This window comes from Dendrobium catenatum, unplaced genomic scaffold, assembly GCF_001605985.2.
Source record: "Dendrobium catenatum unplaced genomic scaffold, ASM160598v2 fragScaff_scaffold_1520, whole genome shotgun sequence".
NCBI lineage: Eukaryota > Viridiplantae > Streptophyta > Magnoliopsida > Asparagales > Orchidaceae > Dendrobium > Dendrobium catenatum.
In genome coordinates this window covers 816981-844251 of record NW_021319982.1, presented here as the reverse complement: position 1 = coordinate 844251, position 27271 = coordinate 816981, and the positions used below count along the sequence as shown (strand labels likewise).

Genomic DNA, 27271 nt, shown 5'->3' with positions numbered 1-27271 from the left:
AGATTCCAAAAAAAGATACAATGAATATGTCTTAAGGAGGACGAGTTTATGGTACAAATACACCTAGGGAATCAGTATTATAAATCTGAAAATGGTGGGAAATTTTATTCTTTTTGGATTTAATTGGAGTGGGAGCCAAGCAATTGTAAAGCGTGTATTACTTTTGCCCACCTATCTTCTAGAACTAGCAATAAATAATCATACCCAAAAGCTTGAGGGTCTTCATGAAGGGTGTCCCTCCTCTCAATGTTTATAATATATTTCTTTTACTTTGGCTAGCATTGAATCCCATCTCCATAATTGACGATGTAAAGCAGATTATCCGTTCGCCTACTCTCAACATCGCTCATAAATTTGTTCGTATGAATTTATGATGTATTCAATCATCTACCCCCAATAAATCATTTAAAAGCTTCTCTTTTACAATCCTAGCCTTTCCAACATCTCTCCCTTATACATGTTCATTTTCACTGATCACCATAGCTTGAAAGACATCCTTTTATTTTTTTTGGAAGTCTTCCTCAACACTTCCTCTCGACTATTACTGAGCAACCGAGTTTCCAGCAACTGCAATGCTTGTATCTTTTATATTAAGAGAAATCATGTGAACATAGAGAGTCTCATGGAGTGAATTCAAATAAAATTCTAATTACATATTGCATTCCAACAAATAGTGTGATCCAATGGACATGCAGTTATGAGGTGATCGCATTTCGATTGCCTCGGTATTCTTAGGGTCACAAATGTTTCTTCTAAAGTAAGATTAATGCGTATGCACACACCATGGTGTCCGAAAAATATGAGGTATGCTTGCTTCTATCTACAAGTAGACTCAACTCTAACACAACAGGTGCATTTATCAATATGAACTGAATGATGTTGAAGGCTCCACATCATGATATACTTCTTTGATTAAATTAGAAATGAAGACACTTATCCTTGTGACTATCCTTCATACGTTTACAGCTATTGGAATAAACATACGGAATAGCTCGTCTGTTTACGCCATGAATGTGATAAAGTGGCTTTCTTTGTGGATACTGTCCATCAATCACAAACAAAGTAACTGTCCTTTTCGCTTCCAAACTCCTCTAAGTGGCCGATGCACTTCTCAAAATATTGGTCCCTCTTCTCTTTGGCCAACATACTTCGTTCGTAGATGCACATTATATCCTGGTGGACGTATCCGTGCTAACATTGTTATTACATGCATATGTAAATTGTGCAATTCTTGTAATTGTTGGATTCCTTGCTATGGTTAGAGAAGGAAGTCGCCATGCTGAAGTAAAACATTCTAGCCTATTTCCGTCTATGGTGTTCTCTCAATTTGTAAATTAAAGATGCTTTCTCCAAGCAATATCTACCAGACATGTTTCTTTTTTTTTTGTTCAAGATCCCCATTCGAAAAGGCCCTGTTGTTTACCAGTATGTCACACTATCTAAATTGAAGAAGAACGATGAAGGATATGAAGCATTGAAGTGCTTGAAGTGGAATATTGTTTTGGGAAAGCTCTTTTTTTTAACTGCCTTTGCTGCAGGCTCACTAATCTTTTCTTTATAAGCAGCCATTTGGTTGATGAGGCTTATACTTCGGGCAATCTTTGATTCCATGAACCACTAATCTTCCAACGAACAAATGAGCTTTCACTCTATAATATGATCATTTGTATGTTGCATTACAAAAATTGCATTTGAATGCAATATTGCCTCCCCCTTCTGATGTTTTACCTATTTTTGTAACATAACCCCATAAAGGTTTGTTATCTTCAATATTAATTTCTGATGGACCATCATCAAAACCAATTCCTACTCCACTAGAGCTCATTATCCTACAAAGGATCTATACAAATAAAAACATATGAATTTGAAACATGAAAAAATTTAAGTGAAAGTGAAGATATGTTACGAATCTGTCGGGGGTCCAAGGGGGCGCTGCCCCCTGGCGGGGGTCGACTTTGCGGGGGTTTTAGGGGGCAGCGCCCCCGAAACAAAATTTTTTTCTAAGAGTAATTTTGAAGTGTTATTTATTTTTAAAGTTATTTTTATGGAAAGATACCGAGCGGTACTGAGTTCCGATACCGAGCATGTTTTAGCTTCTTGGTACCGCTTGGTACCATTCGGTACCCCTCTATACCGAGCAATACCGAGTTACATTACCGAGCGATACGGAGTTCCAATACCGAGCGGTACTGAGTTCCAATATCGAGCAGTACTGAGTTCCAATACCGCTTGGTACCGAGTAGTACCGAGCAATACCGAGTTCCAATACGGAGCAGTACTGAGTTCCAATACCGCTCGGTACCGAGTACTACCGAGTTCCAATACCGAGCGGTACCGAGTTCTAATACCGCTCGGTACCGAGCAGTACCGAGCAATACCGAGTTCCAATACCGAGCAGTACTGAGTTCCAATACTACTCAGTACCTAGTAGTACCGAGCAATACCGAGTTCCAATACCGAGCGGTACTGAGTTCCAGTATCGCTCGGTATCGAACAGTACCGAGCAATACTCAGTTCCAGTAACGTTTGGTACCAAGCGGTACCAAGTTTCGATACCGAGCCTATGATTAAGAAACGAAGAACGACAAAAAAAACGAACCTTCATTGCTCACGTCGCCTTCTCTGTTCGCGTTGTCGAGCCGCTTCGTCGACGAAGGATGATCCTAACGACTTTCATGCTCGCGTCGTCAAGCCTCTTTGTCGACAAAGGATGATCCTATTTGCTTTTATGCTCGCGTCATCGAGCCGCTCCTTCAACTATAACGAAGAAGATGAACACTTGTGTGGAAACGAAAAACCTAGCTCTTTGAAATGTTTCAGCCGCATAAATGAATATGGATATTGAGCGGAAACGGTGGAAAATCGAAAAGAAAAGGTAAATCGTGGCTCCGTGTTTTTTTCAATAGGACACGCGTATCCGATACGCGTGTCCAGTCAAATTTAAATATAATTTCATAGAAGTATAGCTTTTCTACAAAACTCTTTATTTAATCAAACCAGCAGGCTAACGCAACTTTAACTAGGTGATGTATACCAATAGAATTATGACATCGTTACACTTTAAATGGTTCAAAAGTTCATTGTCCCGTGTAGCAACCTAATACACCTAAGGGCTACCTCCAACACCCAAGAATACTATCAAAGTCATCCATTTTCTTCCTTTAGTACTTGCATGCAAAAGTCCAGGTTTTCGCACATCGTCCAAAAGATCAAGAAGATTTTTTTGAACGACAAATTGAAAATATCGTACTCATCATCTAGACTACCTGGGATATGTTAAAATTTTGAGTAAAAAGTTCAGATAATAGACAAGGAAGGCATTTCTTATCCATTGTCGAATTTCCCATTCTTTAAATATGAGTGTGAGATTCTTATTCAACCCTACTACACTGATAGGAAACAAGTGCAGAAATCAAAAGTTAATGCCTGAAATTTGGAATTTCAGCAAGAACACAACAAAAATTGAATAAATCCCGTGGCAAAACCCTAGGAAAATTTAATAATTGATGAAAAGTGAAGGAAAACAAACAAGATACAATGGATCTTCAATTCAAGAGGAAGATCCTGCTCTCCTAATCTCTAGCCGGTGGCTAGAGCTCAAGCAAAATTAGAGAACTCCTAATTGCAGAAAAAAACCACATTTCCTTACCCTGGGGAGAAAAAATATGTTTAAATCAAAACACAATCATCTAATCCCTAAACAGTCCCTTATTTTTGAATTTTTCCTCCCAAACCTATCCTTAATCAATGTCTAATTGACTATTGGGCCCCACCAAAGCCTCCCACCCCCTACTGAACAGAACCCTTGTTATGCCTAGTATATGTGTGAACCAGTTCAGGGTAGACCGATCTAAAAATACCCCTCCCAAGATCCACCTTATCCTTAAGATGAAAAGAAGAAAATTGATGCTTCACCCTCTCGCATGGCTCCTGGGTGGCGGCATAGTCGGGTAGGCTCTTCCATTTAATCAACACTTCCTTAAGCCACCATTATACTTGTCGTACGCCTTCCAACTCCAAAGGTTCCAACACCACCTCCAAATCCTTAGTTAGTGTCGTCAGTAACTCTGAACTAACTGCATGCTCCCCAAGAGTTCTCTTAAACTGTGAAACATGGAACACTAGGTGTATGGTAGCGGTCGAGGGTAACCTCAAGCGAGTGCAATCTTTTCCATTTTCTCGTAAGGGCCAAAGTACCTTGTGGCCAACTTCTCGTTGCTCCTGTTGGCAACTGTCCTTTATTTGTAGAGTCGCATTGTTAAAAACACCCTATCCCCCACTTCGAACTGAATGTGCTTCCTATATTCATCCACCTGATTCTTCACAATCTGTTGTGCTCTCAATAGATGCCTCTTGAGTTCCTCTAACACATCATCTATTTCCTCCAAGTATTGTTCTACTAAAGAAACTGGTGCGCTCCTCTGCGTAAAATGCACAAAGTTTAGGGGGTCTCTTTCATACAACACTTTGAAAGGGGTCATCTAGGAGGCTTAGTGATATGAAGTGTTGTACCAGTACTATGCCCACGCTAGACATTTAGCCCACACCCGAGGTGTTTTTGAAGCAAAACACCACAGGTAAGCCTCCAGGCTCCTATTTACCACTTATGTTTGCCCTTCTGTTTGACAGTGGTAAGCGATGTTTCTCTTTAGAACGGTTTCTTTTAGCCTAAACAACTCTCTCCATAATTGAATGAAAAACACCTTATCTCGGCCGGATACTATCGACTCTGGAATCCTATGCAATATGACCACCTCTCTAATGAATGTTAGTGCTACTGTAATTGTTATGTAGGGGTGTCGAAAGGAAAGGAAATGAGCATACTTGCTCAACCTGTCAACCCAATGGGGCCCCACACGGCGGTCCTTTATGCAAAACAAACTCTAATTCATAGCTGTCCTCCTGGATTTCCTTTACTCATGGTTCCACCCTAGGAATCGCCAGTGATGCTTTCAATTGCATATCAAACATCTTTTTCATCCATCTCTTCAAAGTTCCAGAAGCGGTTCTCGATGGCGGAGAGCCCTCCCTCCACAAGGAATATTTTTCCTCTACTTCAGCCTTGAGTTGTTCCATCTCACCCTCCAATACTTTCATAATCTTTACTATCATTAATTGAGTCTAGGCACCAATCGCAAAAAACAACGAAGATAGCTCTCTCTTTTTTTTTTGTTCCTGCCCAAGAAAGAGCTCTGATATCAATTTGATAGGAAGCAAATGCAAAAATAAAAAGATAATGGCTGAAATTTGGAATTTCAGCAAGAACACAACAGAAATAGAATATGTCTCGTGGCAAAATCCTAGGGAATTTTGATAATTGATGAAAAGTGAAAGAAAACAAACAAGATACAATGGATCTTCAATTTGAGAGGAACATCCTGCTCTCCTAATCTCATCTCTAGCCGATGGCTAGAGCCCAAGCAAAACTAGAGAGCTCCTAATTTCAGCAAAAATCCACACATCTTTAACCCTAGGGAGAAAATTTTACTTAAAGAAAAACACAATCATCTAATCCCTAAACAACTACTTACTTTTGAATTTTTCCTCCCAAATCCATCCTTAATTAATGTCTAATTGACTGTTGGGCCCCACCAAAACCTCCTGCCCCCCTACTGGGCAGAACCCTTATTCGACCTGGTATATGTGTGAACTGGTCCAGAGTGGACCGGTCTAACATAAACTTAGCTCAGGCTTGCACAAGTAGACATTGCATACTAGTGAGATATTTATGAGTTTCCTTCATTTTGGCTTTGTGCAAGTACTTCACTGGCAATGAGATATCCATGTTCGTTTTTACCAAAAATTTGATAGCGCTTCTGAATGATCCCCAACAAAGGAAGCAACACAAAGTTGAGCTTATCATGCCCATGATAGGAAAGCTGGGTTATGTTGTGTATTAGACATTGGGGTTCTATAGATTCTCCTACATAGAGAAATAAAGACGAATATAGATTGTGTGAGGATGCTAAGGTGGTAACGACAATGATAAAGACAATGTGTAAGAAGAAGAGAGTTTGAGTTTAAGAGTATTCCCTATACTTCAAACATCATGAGAGTAGTTCAATAATACTTTTATGTGGTCTCCCATTCATTATTTGCTTCTACCCCTCCCCTCATATTTATAGAGGACGACTTCCCAAATAATCTTATGTATGGATATGGGACTACATTTGCAAGGGAAATGAATGGGATGATTGCCTTGAAGGGGTTTTAAAGGATTGGAGCCCACTAAGTCCCTTCCCACATTTTATCTATTCGAATTGTGATAACCCATACGATGGACAGTAAATCCAACGCTAGATGGGTTGGCTATTATTTGCTTCAATTGGATTTCTTGGGCCTTTTAGCTTTGTTTAGAGCCCAGATTGAATTGTTTGACTTAGTGGCTACATGGTTTGACTTGAATTCTGCTGACTAATTTTTTAATGTGTTGATCGGGATTTGACTAAGTTATATAGGCGAATTGGGTTGATTTACGAGGAAATGACTTATAACAAGTGTTGGGACCTAATAACTCATGGTACGTGTTGGGACATTTCTTGGTAGCTGTCATTCCTAGAGTGTCCATGTGAACCTCCTTTCGAAACAAAAAATCAAGTTGACCCCACATGGCCATTCCTACATAGAGATATTTATAAGTCAAAGCATGGGAATTTAAATAGATCAATTTTTTTTTCAAGAACTTCATGTGATCTAGTGGCTGAAATTTTATTCTGAAAATGTGAGAACAAATTCATCATTTCAGAAGGAATGTTTCTTTAAGGTTATACAATTTACAGGAAAACCACAAAAAGAGGTAAAACTTTAAAAGCAAATGACCAATATGTGCACTAGTAAACGAGAATCTCCTTGGTACAAAAAAATAAGAAGCTCAAAATAATCTATCAATTATTCGTATGTGACTAGTTTAATCCTAGAATATCACATTTTTCCGATTTACTTACTCAACATTACAAATTGATCCCAAATAATCCTTCGGGAATTAAATTGGGATTACTTTTGTATAGTAGGATTAAAATTGGATGTACTTTTTATACCAATTTCTGTCAATTTTCTACCAGAGGGATGAATATGTACAATTGAGCGACTAAATTGAAGAAACATTATGCTCTGAAATTAAATTGGCCGCATATGAATATTTGAGGAATTATTTTGAGTTTTTTCTTAAAAAAAATACACAAGGGACATTTGAGATACATATTATATCAATAACGCTATTCAATAAATTGCAGATGCTCTTCCCAGATAATGGAATCAATGCCATTTTGATAAAACCCGTATAAATTAGTTCTGTGAGCAAAAAACAAATGAATATAAATATAAGTTTTATGTAGAAAAAAACTTGGAGATAAAAAAAGACCCAAATCTTTATGTTTAGGAGTAAAGATTTCCAGCCATACCACATACTATGACCAATCAAAATAATTACCACGTATAAGCCACAATGATCAGTACAAACTGGTAGAAATAGAAAAGGCATACACAAGACAAAATGCAAAGAGAACCATACAAGAACGCAACAATGTAAATGAATGATTTTATACCTTGGTCACACAGTAATAAGCTTTTTTGTACTCCCAAATGCGTCTACCAATGATATATTCCCGGTCACTGCAGAAGAATGGGAACTGAGAAGAAAATATAAACTCCATTCAGATTTGAATGATTTTAGAAGGTTTCTAAGTTGAGAACTGAATAGACATTTGTCTGGCACCTTTTTTACCCAGTGAACAATCGTTGTTCCAGATTCCGGAAATTCTTCCAACATTTTGAAGTAAGCAAGCATAGAATCCCACTTCAATCTAAAATCATCGTCCCAGAAGAAATCTCTAACCAACTCTGGAGTTGCGTCCTCAAAAATAGTTCTGCTACGATAGACTATAGGACCAGTCTGAGAAACCAAGAAAATATACAACCATGAGAATTACTCAAAAATAAATAAATATATATAAAAATAACCTCAATACAAAAAACTGTGGCAATCTGATGAATAACCTCTTGAGTATTGCCTAAAGAACAAAGAACAAAATTTATTAGGATAGAATCTACGTTTGTATGAGGCATGCAATACCAATAAAGTCAATTAAAATATTACTAACAAAATAAAGAACCGACAAAAAAAGTGGATGAACTAAAAAATTAGTCCAGGAGTACTACTACAGTTTATACATGCAAAATCAAACCATTAATAAGACAAATTCTTGCCAACGGCGCAATCATGAGATTAGATAATATTAGTTATGAAAAATAGATACCTCAGGTTCATGGCGCCAAGCTTGGTAACTCATGTTTGATGTGGTTCGCTCCATTTGATTTTGCCACACCATATCTTCATCCCTACCATCTAGAAGATGAATCAGGTGTTCCAAATCCTTATCTGTTACTGCATCTTTCTGTGTATCAAATGCTCCGGTACTGGAAATGTTGTTATAGAATTATTGAAATGAAAGCATACAAAGAATATACAAGAAATTCGAGCAATCACAATAGAATGAAGAAAAAATGAATCAAAGGCCACAAAGATGATAAAAGTTTCCATCTGCATGTTTAACCGAACTAACAGAAAAAAACGCCAATTAAAAAACAAAATATGAATTCTCAAAATCAATTAAACAGATAAATAAGGCATAAGAAAGATACTTCTGTCAAACTACGTTGTGCCAGCTAATAGTATGTTTGCGGACACTCATTAAAACCAAGTATAAAAGGAAACAATAGAAGATATCTAAAATGCGAGCACTTGACCTGGTTCCCCCCTTTGGTTAGCAGCAATCACCCAATCCCACCCCCTCTTCCCAAGCAACCCTCTTCCCAAGCAACGCCTTTTAAGCTCCCTTCTTCTCTCTCCAAATTCCTTTCAAGACCTAAGTGCAACAACATTACGCACCATAAAGAAATTGCAGGTCTAACAACCATCTTATAAAATTTTCCCTTAAATTTGAGGGGGACATTTTTATCACACAACAAGCCCCGATGCATTCATCCAATTCAACCATCCAGCTTGAATTCTACTAATAATATCTTCATCTATTTCACAATCACTTTGAACAATAGACCCAATATATCGAAAATGTATACTCTTATTAATGACTTGATCACCTAAAGCCACAATCCCCCCATTAGATCTATTATTACTAAAATTATACTCTATATATTCATTTTTAGATCTACTCAAACGAAAGCCTTTAGACTCTAAGATTGGCCCCATAATTCAAGTTTACCTTCAACTACCTCTCTAGTTTTATCAACAAGAAGAATATCATCAGCATAAAGCATACACTAGGGTACAACCTCTTGCAAATGTCTAGTGTGAACATCTATGACTAAAGTAAAAAAGATAAGAGCTTAAGGATGATCCTTGATGTAATCCAACTGAAATAGGAAAATACTTTGTTTAACTAACTTATACATACATATATCTTTCGCCCTCCTTGGTATCTAATCTATTATATAAATCATTAAAAGCTAAAATCTTTTCATAGTATATTGCTTTCTTAAACTCCTTACGAACCTCTTTATACTTTCTCAATTATCAGAATTTTTACATCTAAATCTATTTTTATAATAAATCTTCTTTTTTTCTTACATATTTTTTGCAACATTCTTAATATCGCTAGCTATTTTTTCTCACAAAACATTAGCTTACTCATGCACAGATAAAATTTTAAGATCTAGTATCTTACTATCAAAAATATTTTTCCAATAATCTTTAAAAGCACCCATCTAATCCTAGAATAATGTTTAATTTTTATTTTTATTTTTATTTTTATTTTATTTTTTGTCCCTTCATCTTGAAGTCTAAAACTAATAAGTGATATTGGGTATATAAACTTTCACTCGTAATAACTTTACAATCTTTACAATCGAAACAATCTACTTTTCTTATATGAAAATAACCAATCTAAGTTTTACTATATCAATTATTCTAAGTGATGAGATACTCAGCACTTTTCTTAAATAATGTATTAATAATTATAAAATTCTAAACAAAAGAAAAATCTATATGGTCTTACCACCTTTGTTAGTAGCTCCAAACCTATAGCCACCATGAATTCTAACAACATGTCCATTTAAATCTCCTCCAATAAATTTTTTTCTCCAAGAGATGTCTTTTGTATTAATTCTTTTATGTCATTCCAAAATATTAATTGTTGAATCAACGGCTGTATGGAGGGGGGTATGTTCCCTCCCTCTTCCAATCCAACTCTCACCAAACTGTGCAGCTCCACCAAATATCCTCCACCCACCAACTGTATGTTCCTCACCATAGTTTTAAGTAAAATCATGGATTTGGATAGCCCTGCATCTCCATTGATCACTACCTTTCTCCCATCCACCATCAACTCCATCGTGAGTGCTCCCCAATTACTTTGGTGTCTCCTAATGACTGCAGTCACTTCATCCCCAGGATGACATATATACTTCTTAACTCCAGTGGAAGAAATCTTCTCTCACCTGAATCCCCTGGAGATTTAGTAACATTCCTCTACAGATCCCCTGGCCTTTCTCAACCTTCCACGTACCCATCATCACCTCATAACAGCAGGTATTCACCAATTTCACTCCTAATTGGTCGACGACCTGAGTGGAAATGAAATTATGGGTAGACCCGTTATCAATCAGCACCACCAACTCCATGTCCTATATCTCCCCATATACCTTCATGGTATGATTCATAGTGAATCCTACCACCGAGTTCAGGGAAACCTTGGTCAGGTCCAAATGCAGTTTTTCCTCCATCTCCTCCTTCACCTCCCTCCTCAGTTTCCTCATCATCACAGACGGTGAGAACCTGAAGAGTTCGATTCTTACACCTATGTCCTAGAGTATACTTTTCGTCACACCTAAACACAACCCCTTGGCCCTCTTTTCCTGCGTCTCCTTCTCTATCAGCCTTTTGTAATTCCCCCCACTTTCTCCTCCTGATATCTTCTCCTTGGTGGTCTCATGAAACCTTCCTGTCGTCGGCCCCTTGGGTTATAAATGAGTATTCTTCATCCGGTATGTGCCTCCTGAACTACTGCTCCTGGTTCCCTTCTCCAGGTTCTTCTGATTTTTCACCAATTGTGCCAACTTCATGGTCTCTCCTAAGTCACAAGGCATCATGACTTTCACCGCTGCTCTGATGTCTGTCTTGAGTCCCTTCATGAGATTCCCCTCCAAAGCCGACTCTGATAATCGTTCTACTGACTGGCCAAAATGCTCGAACCGCTTCATGTAGTCTGTCACTGATATGTCTTGTACCAGTGCGAAAAACTACTCATAAAAGTCTGCTCCCCAGTCGGTTTGGAAAAGTTCTAATAAATAGTCTTTGAATGATCTCCAGCTCTGTATAGGCCTCCTCAGGACCCTCCATTGGTACCATGATAATGCCTTCCCTTCCAAACATAGACTCGCGGCTGCCAATTTCTCTTTGTCTGTCAACCCGTTGATGGTGAAATATTTTTCCACCTTGTAGATCCACCCATAGGCATCTTCCCCTTCAAATATTGACATCTTCAACTTTCTCACCTTCGGATCTCCCCCGTATCCCGCCACAGTTTTCTCTTTCCCAAGTATTTTACTCCCCCAATGTCTTTCGGCTTTCCCTTACATATTCACCTTCAAACCCTTCTTCACTTTCTTCCATCTTATCTCCAAAATCAGCACTCCTTCCATAATGTCCCTCTTTTCTATCCCAACCAGCCCCCCTTTCTCCATGTTCCCTATTCCCACGCCTCTCCATATCTTCCCTCTTTTTCCTCCATGATTTCTCCCTCGCATTCCCTCCTATGAATATCAGAATTCGTAGTTCTCCCTCTTGGTCCCTTTGCCTCCGATGCCACCATTTGAATTTGATTCTCGAATATCTTCTTCATCATCATATGAAGATTGGAAACTTTGTCTTCCATCGACGAAACCTTGCCTTCCACGAATGAGAGTTGGTCTTCCATTGTGGCTTTGATTTGGCTCATTTCTCCTTCAAATTTTTTTTCCAATGTGTTAACTTTCTTGGCCGCCATAAAACATTTTGGATATTAGATCCAAAATTCAGCAAAATCACTTTTTCTTATCCAAAAATCGCCGCTGAATTTCTGTAAAATTCAACCCACAGGGTATCAGGAACAATGCTCTGATACTAATTTGATAGTAAATACTTGAGTTCGCAAGTAACCCTAATGGGAAATGCTTGAGTTCGTAAGCAAACCTAACAATAATCGGTAAAACAACAAGAAAACAAAAGAAAATATGATGGAAAAAACAATCAAACGATAGATAATCATATAGAAAGCAAAGTGAAAACAAGAACGAAGCAAAGATACAATTGATCCTCAATTTGAGAGGAGAATCGTTCTCTCTCAATCTCTAGACAAAAAGCCTAGAGCCCAAGACGCCAAAGAGACTCCAAGATAAATCCAAATTTTTACATGCCCTAACCCTAGCCTCTCCTCATCCTTAAATACAAATCTTCCTAACATAAACCAATTTCAAAAACTCTCCTTATGCAGTATGCACTAGCCACCCCTTTCTCTCTCTCTTATTGCCGCCTCAAGGGGAACCCACCTGTTGGCTGAAAAACATTAAGGAGGCGGCTTAGCCCGCCTCATGTAGAACGGGACCGGCCCCTCTTGGGTCGGTCTGGTTAGTTCCGGAACAAAATCTTGGATATATTATATAGAAGAATGCAAATATAGATGTACTTCTAAAATTAATGTTGATAAGTATCTCAAAAGTATAACGCAATGAAAAAAAATATAACAGAGACGTTTAAGGTAAATTTTCTAAAAATGAACTTCGGCAAGCAATATTATATGGATCTAACTGTTGGACAGTAAAAATAATCAATGCCTAACTTGATCATAACATAAATGAGAATTTTAAAATGAATAGGCTAGTCCACTTCATATTTTCATGCATATTGTAAATATTCTCCTAATGCAATGCAATGGAAATCTAGTAACCATCCCTACTCAAAGTTGATCAACAGTTTAACCAGATCACAACATAGAGGCATGCAAACTTTGAGAACAAGCAAATCAACTAATAGGATTAATTGATTACATCTGTATTAAACTTTTGGTAGCCGCCATAATTCTAAAGCTTCCAAAATAAGCCCAGAACTTGGCTAATATTATCTCCTCTCAAGAATTGATAATCAGTATAATTATTTCTCTACTTGTACAGTCGCTCCTCTCACAGATTTGGTACTGATATTAGCTTTGTCTATTACCAGCTTGATGAAAACATAATAAAGGTGATGATCAAATAACATAACATCTGAACCTTATCTTAGCCTTTAGTTGAGTAATCCCTGCTAATTTATGTGTCCACACAGCAACAAATAAATTTTCCAAATTGTCGCAACCAAATCTAGTTCCTGCTAATTTATACTTAATTATTCATTCAAAAAATTCCAATACAAGAGAATAACCCCGCTATGCATAAAACATTACAATGCTACTTATGCCAGAGATCCATCATCCATCAATCATGCCTTGACGTTCAACCTGCTAAACAGCAAATATTTACATGTAGCAGTTCTATCCTTTTAACGATGAGAAATGAGGCATTATAACATTTAATGAAAAAATATTAGATACAAGTGAAACATAGAATATGTTCCGGGCAAGGGAACGCAAGTCCTATGATCACCAATCGCACTATAGCCATTTATAGAAGAACAACAAAAACAAACCCAAATCAAATCCAACAAAAACAGAAATAAAAAAACGAAAGGGAGGAAATCTTTGGCACCTCAAGAACCCCGCAGCATCTCCTTCAACTGGCCGTTCCTCGCCGGCGGGGGGCTCTTGGACCTTAACCTTGAAGCTTGACCACAGCTTGCGGCAAACAGAGAAAGCAGATAGCGCAGTGAACGCCAACCATAGTCTTCGTGCACCAAGACCCGGCGGCACAGTCCATAAGAACCGAATTCTGCTACGCAGACCAAGGAAAACGAGCCCCGTCCATCGCGGTCTCCATGACCAACCTATCACCAACCCGATCATGACGGCGACCCAGATCGGCACCGTGCACAGCACGATGTCGATCAGCGTTTCCAACACCTCCGGCCTCTTAAGAAAATCCGCCAAGCCCGCGTACATCTCCTCCATGAGGAGACGAGGAGGAAGAACAGGAGAAGAAGGTCGTCAAAACACCTTACCCTAGCTGTACCAGAACGCTGTAGATATCACCATCAACGGATAAAAAGATGAAATCTGGTGGAGACGGAAAACAACCAGAAGCTAGGAATTCTTCCGTTATTCTATTTTTTCCAGGGCAGAAGCTGGTAAAATTTGCCTGAGTGGATATACCCAAGGGATCTAGTTTAGATGAGGATATAATTTGCGAAAAATTTTGTGCCAGATTTTTTAAAGCTCCGAATTAACAAATCTAAGCTGACCTGCATTTTGTCGGATATTCATTCAAATTAGGATAAACTTACGCAACAAAAAAAAAGGATAAACTTCGAAAGTATTAAATTTATTTTAAAATCAATAAATTATAGATTAGATAAATTTATCGTTAATGTCGGGATAAATGAAGCCCCTTCTATATATTTTTGGGCTTTGTTTGGATTTAAGGGTCTATTTGGGGTAATTTTTTTATTGATTTACTTTTAAGATCTTAACTATAATTTTATTTAATTACTGCTTTCTAAGTGCTTTTAAAAAAATTTATGGTTGGAATCTATTTTTTATAATAATTTTAAAAAACTATTTTACTTTTAATAATTTTACAATCAGTTTTACAAAAAATTGCAAGAGTTTCAATAAATTCTAATGCTTCATTTGGGACCAGTTTTTCAAGTGTTTGGAGCAGCTTTTTAAGTTCATTTCTGAGGTTTCGTTTGAGATGACTTTCTTACTGCTTTTAGAAGCAGCTTTCTAACATAAAAATTCAATGCAAGCAATGAAAAAATAATAATAATAAAATATTTCAAATGAAGCCAATAGCTTTAAAAGATATATATATATATATATATATATATATATAGTTTTAATTATTTTTTACTTAATACTTTTCTTAACACTAAAACAGTTAGACAAAAATATGTTTTAAGCAAAACCTCAACGAGATATCCTCTAACAATCTTGTTTTTAAAATTCGATAAAATTGAGAGAGGGTAAATAAGGCTGATTATAAAGATGGGCCCCTTAATTGGAAGCACAATTGGCCTAATGTAGTGCACTTAATAAGAGTGTAAAAATAAATTAGACTAAGGATTTGTTTGAGATAACTGTCTTACTATGTAAATATGATATTAAGATACTCAATTTAATAGAGCACAAATCCCCATGAAATTTGAACCATAGTTGTTTAGAATTAAATTCAAGACAAATTGAACTTCAATTTCAACAAAACTTATAATCAAACTTAATTTCTTAATAAAACAAACAAATCAACATCAAAAGTGAGTTTATTCGACTTTAAATGAACTTAAATCAAACATTTCAAGCATAATTAAAAACTTCAACATATTCATTGGATGATCAAATAATTTATGTATCTCACATGCTTATTGTTAAATTTAGAATCTCGACGAGACGAATCCAACAAGCTCAAAATTGTCTAATCCCAGCATCATTAAGGCAAATAATACTAAAAAGAAATGTCAATAGTCAAGGGAATTAATATGAGTCGTCTAATTGAGTGTTAGAGATGTATTACACTCTCAAAATATATTCATAAGCATTCACTCTATATATAAAAGGGAACTTGGATCTTGTCTTGAGGTTCATAAGAGCCAAAAGGCTTGAAGAATCTCAAAGCTCCGCCTGACTACCATTATTGGACAATTGTTCAACCGTCATCATTAGACCACCGTCACTTGATCATTGTCATCTAATCACCATAACTCATGACTACAGTCTTCCAAACATTGCTACATGACAACAATCTTTGAAACACTCTCACCCAACCACTATCGCCATGCTAATTTATTCCAACCACCATACCCCGACAATGATCTCCCAACCACCTTAGCTAAACTACGATCTTCTAATTACCATTGCTCAACTATAATCCTCAGACCACCGTCAACTGACTGCAGTCCTCCACCCACCATCTCCCAACTACAGTACTCTAACCATTTTGTCGCCCAACTATGTTTTTCTAACCATTATGGCTCGATTATAGTCTTCTAACTACTATCATTGGACTAGGACCCTTCGAATTGTAATATCCACATAGCCAAAACTTCGGTAATTATTATTAATGTTAATTTAATTATAATTTGATTGATAATTATGAGTTCTAGAGTGTCTAATAAGCTCTTAAGTAAGTCCAAAAATGAACTGAGAAACAAGTTTATATTCCTAAATTGTTTTCTAGGAGCGCCATAGCATTAAGTGGGCAACACCGTGGCATTGAGCTTTACAATGGTGAAAAGGTTTTGAATGTGTGTTACAACACTAAATGGTGCCGCTGCAGCACTATACTCTCTATTTGAAAGATTCTAAGGGAATAAAAAAATTCAGTTTAGCACTGTGGTGTTCAACCAATTTAGTTATTTTAAAATAATAAAATATATAAAACCATTGTTAATCTTCCCCTCACCCCAGCCATCATTGGAGAAGAGAGGTGGGGGAGAGGAAATGAGGAGAGATAATTTAGCGGCCAAAGTTTATGGTTCGTCCGTCATGCCAAAATGGATTTTGTAGAGCACGTGTTAAACTTCAGAACTTCTATCACTGATTTTAATTCTAATAATTTCATAGAAATAATGAATAGAAATGTATTTTTCTCTAATTTTACATTGTTTCCATCATGTTACTTTTAATATATTGTTGAAGCTTTACTATGAATGATTTTACTATAAGAAATCAGATTTTTATCGGTTGGATTTTCCAATGTAAATTTCTAAGTATATGATTTGATTGAGGCTTTTTTTAAAATTAAAATAATTATATAAAAGTTTTAAAATGTTCATATGTGGGAAGTTTAATTAGTAAAATTTAGTGGGTATAATGTTAAACATACAATGTGGCTACTTACTGACAAATTCATGCATCATCTAAATATTGAATTGAAATTATAATTTAATTATTATTGCATTTTGTATTGTTCATAGTATGACATTGGAGATGTTTTAATATGTGAAAAAGTGCACTCACTGATATATTACAAGGGCTCTATATGTTTGATTCTTGCCCCATTTGTCTAGAGTAGCTGAAGGGATTATGGCCCCACTCGTTGAAAAGTGGTTGTGAGAGTAATGTGGCGATGTTATGTTCTAATTTTAACCTCACTTGGTATATGCAGGTGTGGGAGATTAAAGAGAGGCATAAGTGTAAGTAGAGTATATATAAATATACATCGGAATATGTGTATTAATATCATGTATTTCATATTCTAATGATTTATAAATTAGGTATGAGTAATCTTATGAACTAAATGTTAAAAAAAATTGAATTTCTATGTAAACTTGATGAAAGTGAAAAGCTAAATGTATGAAAATATCGTATAGCGAGTATTCTGTGATGTGTCTGTAGATCTCTCTGGAAGTAACATCATAAGTATAAGTGCTAAATTGAAAATCCATAATACATACATTATTATATTATATTAGGATACGTATAATTATATTAAATTAGAATGAACAACATTTATTATTGAAGTATTTTCTCATTGGCATATAAATAATTTATATTGCATTAATTTTAAAATAAATTGCATAGTTTTTAACTTCATCCAAATATAATTTGTACTCAAATTTTTTCCAATGTTTAACCAACAATATGACCTAGACAACACGGAAAGACTATTACGTGTCAAAATCGGACACAGAGAATCGACCGGTTTTGTCTTTGTGAACAAAAAAAGCACAGCAGTAAACAGTACAAGCACAGTAAAGAACAATAACTATGCTTTTACTGTTTACAGAGACAAAATTGGACAATTCTCTGCATCCGGTCTCCGCAAGTAACAAAACCACCTAGACAGGAGCTTAAACTTCAGTACGAAACACTCGGCAAAGGAGATACCTCTCTCTTTTTTTTCTTTTTTCTTTTTTCTTTTTTTTTCACAACAAAGCATGTGTATCATACAGGGAGAAAGCACACTGCCTTAGTATTATAAAAGTAAAGGATACATGATGATAATCCGTCATAAAAAGCCATGAACAGTTCAATACTCCAACTTGGCTTTATTTAGATAAGACGCGAGTATTTAAATAGGGCCATAGGCACACACAATATTATTCTGCTGAATTCAAACCAGATAAGCATCACTGCTTATTGAGTAGAAGCTCAACCTTCTTGGGGAGTTCATCCTTGTGAGCACCCACCAACTTGTCCACAACTTCACCGTCTTTGAGGAAGATGAAGGTTGGCATTGCCGTTACTTTCCATTCTTCGGAAACCGTCTGATATAGTTGCATGATTAGATAAGAAAGAAATATATGTTGATGGATAGAATAAAAAAAACAAGCAAATGTCTCATACCTTCAGTTCATCAACATCAACTTTAAGGAAGATTGCATTAGTGAACTTCTTAGCGAGCTCGGCAAAAATTGGAGCAATAATGCGGCAGGGGCCGCACCAGGAGGCAGTAAAATCCACTACAACCTGCAGGTTGATTTGAAAAATGAATACTAACCTTTCCAAATATGATAATTTATAAAGTTGTTCTAATTATGAAGTTTAAAGTTCGTAACAACAATACTATAATACGTTCTAGAGTGACAATACAAGTGTGAGGTAAGCTCGTGGACATTAATGCCTCGCTTGAGATGGCTTAATTAGTGTCGTTTCCGTTCGAAATGTGAAAAATAATTTGGGTTGCTGTTTGGATGCATAACTTTTGTAAAACTGTGTTTTTCATATCTCCATTATCTTACTGATTTTCAAAGCTTTTTACTTTTGTTTCTCCGTTAGAAAAAGTCAATTTTGAAACAATTATTTCTCACTAAAATTTTATAGAAAGATATCTGCTAACAAATGAGGCCTAAGTTAAACTTTCCCATACTGAAAATAATAGTTTTTAAAACAGAATATGATAGCATTAGAAAATTTCCTACCAATGGCTCTTTTAGATGATTGTAAATAGATCGCATGTTTAGAAAAAAAAAAGGTTTTGTTTTGATGCAGTTTACTAATGAAATTGAAATCAATATATTTGATAGAGTTTTACAATAATTTGTAGATTTAAACTAACGTAGATTTCTAAATACATCCAACAAAATAATGGAATTCGTAAATTTTTATGATTTTTAAGAAAATATATTCGTGAAGTTCCAGCAACCAAATGAGGCATAAAATGGCAAATGATTAATGGTTTAAGGTGTGCATACCACAGACTAAAATATAGGCATGCCTGTAAGGATCGATTAATATTGTCACGCTCACGTGATAGACCGGTCCATGGATTGGTCCAGCCGGTCCATGCGGGACCGGCTCACGTTAAATGGGGAGGAACTCTTCCGCCCCCTGTATGGGCCGAACGCAAGCCGCAAGCCACCCATAGCTGTTTTGGAAGGATTTTTTCGGAAGTTAGGAGGGAAATTTGAATGTAGGGGCTATTTAGAGGTTTCCTTTTGATTTGTATGCATTAAATAGTATGTTTCCTAGGGTTAGGGCATCTTGAATTTGGCTGAAATTATAGATCTCTTAGATTATAGGTTTCCTTTGGGCTTTAGCTGCGTCTAGAGATTTGGGAGAGAAAGATCCTCCTCTCGAATAGAGGATCGATTGTATCTTGGTATTTTTCATTTCCATTTCATCAAATATTACAAATTATTTATTGTTTTCCCGTTTTTGTGTGGACTTTTGTGGATAATTCTAGCTGTTTTTTGAAGAATGATAGGAAATACTTGAGATCTACAAGTGCTCCTATCAAATTGGTATCAGAGCAGGTCTTGGGACCGTTCGTGGGCTGATTTTGGCGAATTTAAGCGGCTGATTTTTGGTCGGGAAATGACGAAGTTGCTGTTTTTGTAATCCAAATCCTGAATTTTTGGATCGAGATGGCGGCCAAAAAAGTTAATGCGCTAGAAGAAAGGCTTGAAGGGGAGATGAACCAAATCAAGACAATGATGGAGGAAATGATTTCCTCCATGGAAGGACAAGTAGCCGATCTCCATGACAAGATAAAGAAAATGTTGGAAATCCATAACCAAACAACGGCTTCCGTGGCAAAAGGGGAGGAAGGAAAAAACACGAATTCTAAAATTCGTAGAGAGAAAGATGAGGTGGAAATCGAGGAGGGAGAAAGAAGGAAACTCTATTTGGAGCATTTCTAGAGAGAGTATAGAGAAGATAGGTATGGAGAAAGGTATGGGTATGGGCCATGGGGAGACGGGCAAAAGGGTGTTGATTGGGAACGTCGGGAGGGACATTATGGTCGCCGAGGTGTTCATTTTGAAGGAAGAAGGAAGAAGAGGGGAATTCGAAGTGGGTTGGGGCTATGGCAGGGCAAGGGAAAACCAAGAGACGTGGGATGAGTAGAGCACTTGGGAGAGGAGAAGCTATGGAGGAATAAGAGAGAATGGTGGAGATCAAAAGGTGAGGAAGTTGAAGATGTCTATCTTTAAGGGGGAGGATGCGTATGGGTGGATATATAAGGTGGAGAGGTACTTTGCCATTAATGGGCTAACGGAGGATGAGAAGCTACAGCAACAGGTCTATGTTTGGAGGGGAAGGCAATGTCATGGTATCAATGGAGAGACTAGATGAGACCTATCAGAGACTGGAGGGAATTCAAGGACTGCATAATAGAACGTTTCCGAACCGACCGAGAAGGAGATTTCTATGAGCAATTCTTTGCTCTGGCACAAGATGGATCAATAGCAGACTACCAGGAGCAATTTGAGCACCTAGCCAGCAGGATGAAGCGATTATTAGATACGGTATTGGAGGGGAACATCATGAAAGGGTTGAAGGCAGAGATCTGAGCATCAGTGAAGGTTCTGATGCCTCGTGACTTTGAGGAGGCCATGAAGTTGGCCTAGCTGGTGGAAAATCAAAAGAATCTAGAGAAGGGAGCCAGGAGCAACAACTCGGGAGGCTCTTACAGGACGACGACCACGCTTCTAGCACCCAAGGAGCATGCAACAGGCAACATTAATGAGACCACTAGGGAGAAGCCAGTAGGAGGAGGGAGTGGGAAAAATTTCAAGAGGCTGACAAAGAAAGAGATGCAGGAGAGGAGGGCAAAGGGGTTGTGTTTCAGGTGCAAGGAGAAGTATACGCCAGGACACCAATACAAGGACCAAACTCTTCAGGTTCTCACCGTCTGTGATGACGAGGAAACAGAGGAGCGATGTGAGGGGTAGTTGAGGAAGAGATGGAGGAGAAGCTTCATTTGGATCTGGCTGAGGTCTCCTTGAATTCAATAGTATGATTCACTTCGAATAATACGATGAAGGTGAAGGGGGAAATAGCAGACATGGAGATGGTTGTTTTGATTGACAGTGGGGCTACCCATAATTTCATTTTCACTCAGGTTGTCAACCAATTGAGAGTGAAATTGGTGGACACCGATTATTATGGGGTGATGATGAGTATAGGGAAGGTGGAGAAAGGTCAGGGGATCTGTAGAGGAGTGGTGTTGATCATCTAGGGGATTCAGATAAGGGAAGATTTTCTCCCACTAGAGTTAGGAAGTACTGATGTCATCATGGGAATGAAATGATTGCAAACCTTTGGGGAAACCGAGGACAATTGGGGAGCACTCATGATGGAATTAATGGTGGATGGAAGAAATGTGGTTATAAGGGGAGATGCAGGGCTATCCAAAGCCATGATATCACTTAAGATTATGGTTAGGGACATGCAAAAGATGGGGGAAGATTATCTGGTAGGACTACACAGGCTAGTGGTGATCAGATTTGAGGAGGGAGGGGATGTTTCTCTTTCAATTCAGCCCTTGATTCAGCAATTCGGTAAAGTTTTTCAACCACCTCAAAGATGACCACCTCCGCGGGAACACGAACATATTTCCACCTTGAGGACAAGGTGAATCTTTGAAAGGGGAGTATTGATAGACTGGTCCAGCCGGTCCATACGGGACCGACTCACATTAAATTGGGCGAAACTCTTCCGCCCCTTGTATGCGCTGAACGCAAGCAACAAGCAACCCGAAGCTATTTTGGAAGCATTTTTTAGAGAGTTATGAGGGAAATTTGAATTTAGGAGTTGTTTAGATATTTCCTTTTGAATTGTATGCATTAAATAGTTTGTTTTCCTAGGGTTAGGGCATCTTGATTTTGGCTGAAGTTGGAGATATCTTAGATTTTAGGTTTCCTTTGGGCTCTAGCTGCGTCTAGAGATTTGGGAGAGAAAGATTCTCCTCTCGAATAGAAGATCAATTGTATCTTGGCATTTCCATTTCCATTTCATCAAATATTATAAATTATCTACTATTTTCCTGCTTTTGTGTGGACTTTTGTGGAGAATTCTCGCAATTTTTCAAAGATTGATAGGAAATACTTGAGATATATAAGTTTTCCTTATCAATATGCGTTAATCTTATTCAGCTCAAGCTTTTACTCCTCTGCCCATAACCTGAAATTCTCCTAAAGTTCTTTTGTGATGCCCTCCTCTTTTCAACCAACGGGTTTTATTTAGATAACCACAGTGGAACTTGGATGGTCATTTTGTGATGTTGTGACCTATATGCTAGTTACATGTCAGCAACACCCATGATTGTTGTGGATATTGTCAAGTTACATTGAAGAAACTATATGGTTGCTCAGAGGTGGCCTAGGAGGATGAATCTCCCATGAATTAAAACCTCTTTTCGATAGTATTTTATCATGCTTCTTCAGTTGAATAAACTTGCAAAAATTTAATTAAAAAAAAAAAAGAATCAATGTAGATCAAACCATTAAACTAGAACAAATTTCTCATATAAACATAAAAAGGCAACCATGAAAGTAGCCATCCATGGCATTTCAAATGATTGTCCAAAATGGCAAAAAAATAATTGCTTAAATTAAAAATCGTGTGTTTCACAGTATTTCATACAACGTTGATATCATGGTTTAAACTTGTGCAATAAAAGCCACGCCTCAACGCAATTTAATTCTTTAAAGCCTCAAAGCCTACGCAATGAAAGCAGGGAATGAGGCGAACGCCTCAAGTTTACTAAGACGCGTCTCGCCTCAGGTTTTAATGGCGTCCGCCTCTTAAAATAAAATTTAAAAACAAAACAAAACAAAACAAAACCCTAACCTGATATTTATCTATTCGGCCCCCAGCGTCTTCCGTCATTTTTGAACCGCGGGTGACAGTGCTGATGTCTTATGAGTTCTTATGTGATATGTTATTGATATTTATTTTTTGAATTATATGTTAATGAAAAGAACACTGTGATTTGATTAAGATAGAATTTTGAGTTGAACTATATTTCATGTTGTCTTATTATTGGAATATTTTGATTTTACTTCATATCTTGTGTTTTTTTATATTTTATATTATTTACTCATTAGTATATGAAATTTTTTTTTATTTTATGTTTACGCAATATTTTGATTTTGAAGCTTACGTCCCAAAACGCTTTATGGCTAATGCCTCGCCTCACGAACAAAAAACGCCTCAATACCCGATTACGCAATTTTAAAAATTGGTTGGTATATCATCTTTATCTTAACAAATATACAACCAATAATACAGCATTGTTCATAAGCATAGGAATATGATAAAAAGGAAGTTGATATTGACAAGTGTCTAGGTATACACAAATGCGGACCAGCTGTAGGTTTAGCGCATCTCATACTTTTGGCAGCTTGGTTATACTTATATTGCATAATTTCATACACTGCTGAAAAGCAAAAAGCTTTAAGAGAAACAAGCAAGTCAATGAGTGTAGCAAATTAAAACTTGTTAATGTAGATTCCTTCTATGCTGACGTATACAAATTCACAAACATGAGAAACAAATATGGTCATAATCAATATTAATCATCAACAATCCTTATATTCAATTATTAGGGCTCTGCTTTATGTATCTTTGTTCTCCATTTATTGTCGTTTGGTGCTAGCACACTAGAGGTTAACTCTAAATTATGCAGATATTGGTACCCAACTTCTAATCATGTTATCATAGGCCTATCCAATTCCGCCTACAATCTTTCCATGATATCGGCTCTTCTATCCTTTATTATGTCAATATCAGCTAACTTCGTTCATTATCTTATCTTTAAGTGCTACTCTTTTTGTTTATGTATCATAAACCATCTTATTCTAACTTCCAAACTTAATGAAGTCTATATATTAAGAGTCTCACAATTATCACAGTCAACTTGGCTACTAGTGATTTTACTGCACAACACTCAAAAAATCATATGATATAATTGATCTATTAAAATAGTCATAATATTTTCTCATCAAATATTAATCCAAAGACATGTTTCAATTCTAATAACCCAACTTCAAGTTTGGAAGTCGTGCGCTCATACATATTTCCATTCTTTTGAACAATAGGAAAATATAAACTAACAAAAAACTTAAATTAAGATGAAAGTAGTCGATACAAGACTTAGGGAGAGAGAGATACCAATATAAGTGTGAGAAAAAGCTTAAATGGCCAACACAACAAATAATCATTCATATATGAACAGCCCAAACAGAATGTTAATAAAAAAAAAATTTGGAATGAGCAAATGGTATTAAGGTATTTGAGAGAAAACTAAAAGCAACCTTAAGAAATTTTTAAATAGAATATAGACCCTTGTAAATGCAGAAATCCAATGGCTCGCAAAGATTTGCATTGCTCTCAGCCCAAAACTAAGAGCCAATTTTAGATCTGAATTTTCTAAGCATACTACGCCAACTAAACCCCATCTTCAATTGAGTTTATGCAGTCTTATCCCAATACAACTAATTTACATCGTGGAATACTAGTTTTCAAAAGATAAAACAACACTTCATGTAAAGGCGAATAATTTTTATGTCTATTTAAAGTTTTAAACAATTAAAGCCTTCCTAGCTTATTTAGGGTTTGTTTGGTTTGAACTTTGAAGTAAAAGGGTTGTAACAAATAGATGGGTTTTGAAAATATTTGTACGGTCTAAAGTAAAAGATATGCAAAAAAAAATTTTGTGTATTTGGAATTCACTCTAGTTTACTCATAACTTATTAGAAAATATTAGTCTGTAATTTTGTCATTTCCATAGAAAGCTACAACAGCCCGTCCTTCGTCAGTAGCCACTCGCCATTGGCTGACACCACTGCTACAGCCCCCCACCAGCTATAGGCTACCACCATCCTTGAGCTTTACACTACATTCATTTTACTTAAAAAAAAAAAAAGAACATGCATTTATCATACACTCAACTAAATAACATCAAAAAATTTTAATACACTTCATTTTTTATATTATATTTCATTTTACTCTTCATTTCTTTTTCATCCAACCAAACAATCCCATAGTGATTTTTTGAAAGCCCAAATTCAAGCATGAAAAAACTTGACATAAAGCACGTATAAATTAAAATTTTAATGGTTCTATTTCACTTCAGTTGTTATGGGGGATCGTGCTACTCGGTACAAATTCAAACTAGCTCAATAAGACGCTAGGGAAGAAAATCCAAAACAATTACATGAAATTAAATTATAATTCCACATTTCCACACAGTTAAGAAGGATGCTGATTGCTACTGTTCGGACCCTAAAGGACTTTTCATTGTCATATGCCGTTCACGAACTGGAGCTAACCAAAGTTATGAAATACACATCAAATACCTTAATTCAGCGCAATTATGTCAACCCACGGGCCCGCCAACAATAATTTGTAATGTTGCATACAGTAGATATCCGTCCAATATATCTTTTTACTCCAATATGATGGACTCGGAGGTAATATCAACACCCAAAAGTCAAAACACTTGCATGAAGACTATTTTTTTGGGGCGTATAGCTTTTTTTCTTTCATAAAACCATGCAGATGCACAAACTGGTACGGTAAAGAAGCATTGAGGATCCGATCCAAAAAGAATGCGATGAATCTACAGGATATCACTTAATCTACCAACAACCGGAAATCCATCACTAAGTAATAAATATTTATTATGTTAAATACAGTGATCATGAATGAGGAGAAGAACAACAGCTCAGCAACTTAAGTAAGGTAATAGATTTATCTCCATGAAAAACAAGTTTATGGATCAAAATAAAATTCAAATCAAATGAATCAAATATAAAGTTTCTGCAAAGCCCGTTAACTGCCATGATTTGAAGTAGAAACTAACGGGTAAAAGATAACTAAGCGAAGTAGGCAGATTCAGGGCCACCGCATGACGATCCTCAAGTAGAATTTACGCTTCAAATGCATAAACCCTACTTTCTGCAAATAATAGAAACCCACACATTCGGAAATAAACGGCAAATGAAAATAGGTCAGACGCGTATCCACATAAATGGATCAAACAATATCAATAAACAAATACAAAAAAAACAAAACAAAACAAAAATCCTCATCATATCTCATACATGCTCTTTAAAATTAAACCGATCCCATCAAACCCATCACCAACAGAAGAAATCCCGATCCTCATAATCCGACAAAGGCGCGAGGCATTTCCAATCAGTACCATCACAAACACATCAACGAATCAGCTTGCAGGACAAGAAATCGAAGCGGGCTAGCAATTTGATCAAGAGATAAGAGAAAGAATATAGTGAATTTTACCAGTTTGCTGGACTCCTTAGCCTGTCCAAGCTGATGGTTCCATTCGTCAACGGTGTGGCATCCGATCACGGCTCCCTCTTCCGCCATTTCCGATTCTTTTTCTCTAGATCTCCCAAAAGAACACAAAAGAACAATTAGACTGCACAATCCTTGCCGAAGCGGCCGGTCCGGCTCCTCCGTTTTATAGGCCATTTCAAACGATTAATTACATATTTGCCCTACTTCTAATTTAATTTTGTTTAATCATCATGCAATCATGCGTAATTGCATACGGAATAATGAAATATAACCCGTCCGTTCACGTTTCTAAAGATTCCGTCCGCGTTCATTTCACGGTCAAAAAAGTTCAAAGGTGCGATGCGTGGTTAAGAAGTTTGTATGGGGCTTTTACGAATTTTGTGAAGTTGTGTATAATCTAAATTTTCGGGAAAAAAAATTGTGTTAAATCTAAATATTTGAAAATTTTATTTGCATATCACATAATTGTTATTGGCGTATCAAATATCCAAACATTAATATTTGTTTATATAATATTTTTTGTATTTTAATTACTTCAATATATACATAAAAATTATATTTCACTTGTATAAAATATTGTTAAATATTTGAATATCATAAAAATAAAAATAAAAATTTAAGATTTTTATATTTTGGACCACATA

General features: G+C 36.6%; 2 protein-coding genes and 1 long non-coding RNA gene across 3 annotated transcripts in view; all 3 read right to left on the bottom strand.

The window, feature by feature from the left end:
* Positions 1 to 14242, bottom strand: part of LOC110110470 — a 20509-nt gene extending 6267 nt beyond the window's left edge. Inside the window, exons 1-4 of the mRNA XM_020841959.2 lie at positions 13735 to 14242; positions 8256 to 8415; positions 7715 to 7891; positions 7545 to 7628 (exon numbers count right to left, since the gene is read on the bottom strand). Coding sequence (XP_020697618.1) covers positions 7545 to 7628; positions 7715 to 7891; positions 8256 to 8415; positions 13735 to 14093 — 780 coding nt within the window. The 5' untranslated portion in view covers positions 14094 to 14242. The remainder of the gene's footprint in view (positions 1 to 7544; positions 7629 to 7714; positions 7892 to 8255; positions 8416 to 13734) is intronic.
* Positions 14243 to 18001: 3759 nt separating this feature from the next.
* LOC110110477 (thioredoxin H1) lies at positions 18002 to 26771 on the bottom strand. Its single transcript, XM_020841972.2, has 3 exons — positions 26610 to 26771; positions 18426 to 18548; positions 18002 to 18346 (listed from the first exon to the last, which is right to left on the bottom strand). The coding sequence occupies exons 1-3, from the start codon at positions 26694 to 26696 to the stop codon at positions 18209 to 18211; spliced, it is 348 nt and encodes a 115-aa protein (XP_020697631.1). The 5' UTR covers positions 26697 to 26771; the 3' UTR covers positions 18002 to 18208.
* Positions 24336 to 26603, bottom strand: LOC114581100. The gene is made up of 2 exons (XR_003702913.1): positions 26411 to 26603; positions 24336 to 26264 (listed from the first exon to the last, which is right to left on the bottom strand). It is a non-coding gene; the product is annotated as an uncharacterized LOC114581100 (long non-coding RNA).
* Positions 26772 to 27271: the final 500 nt, after the last annotated feature.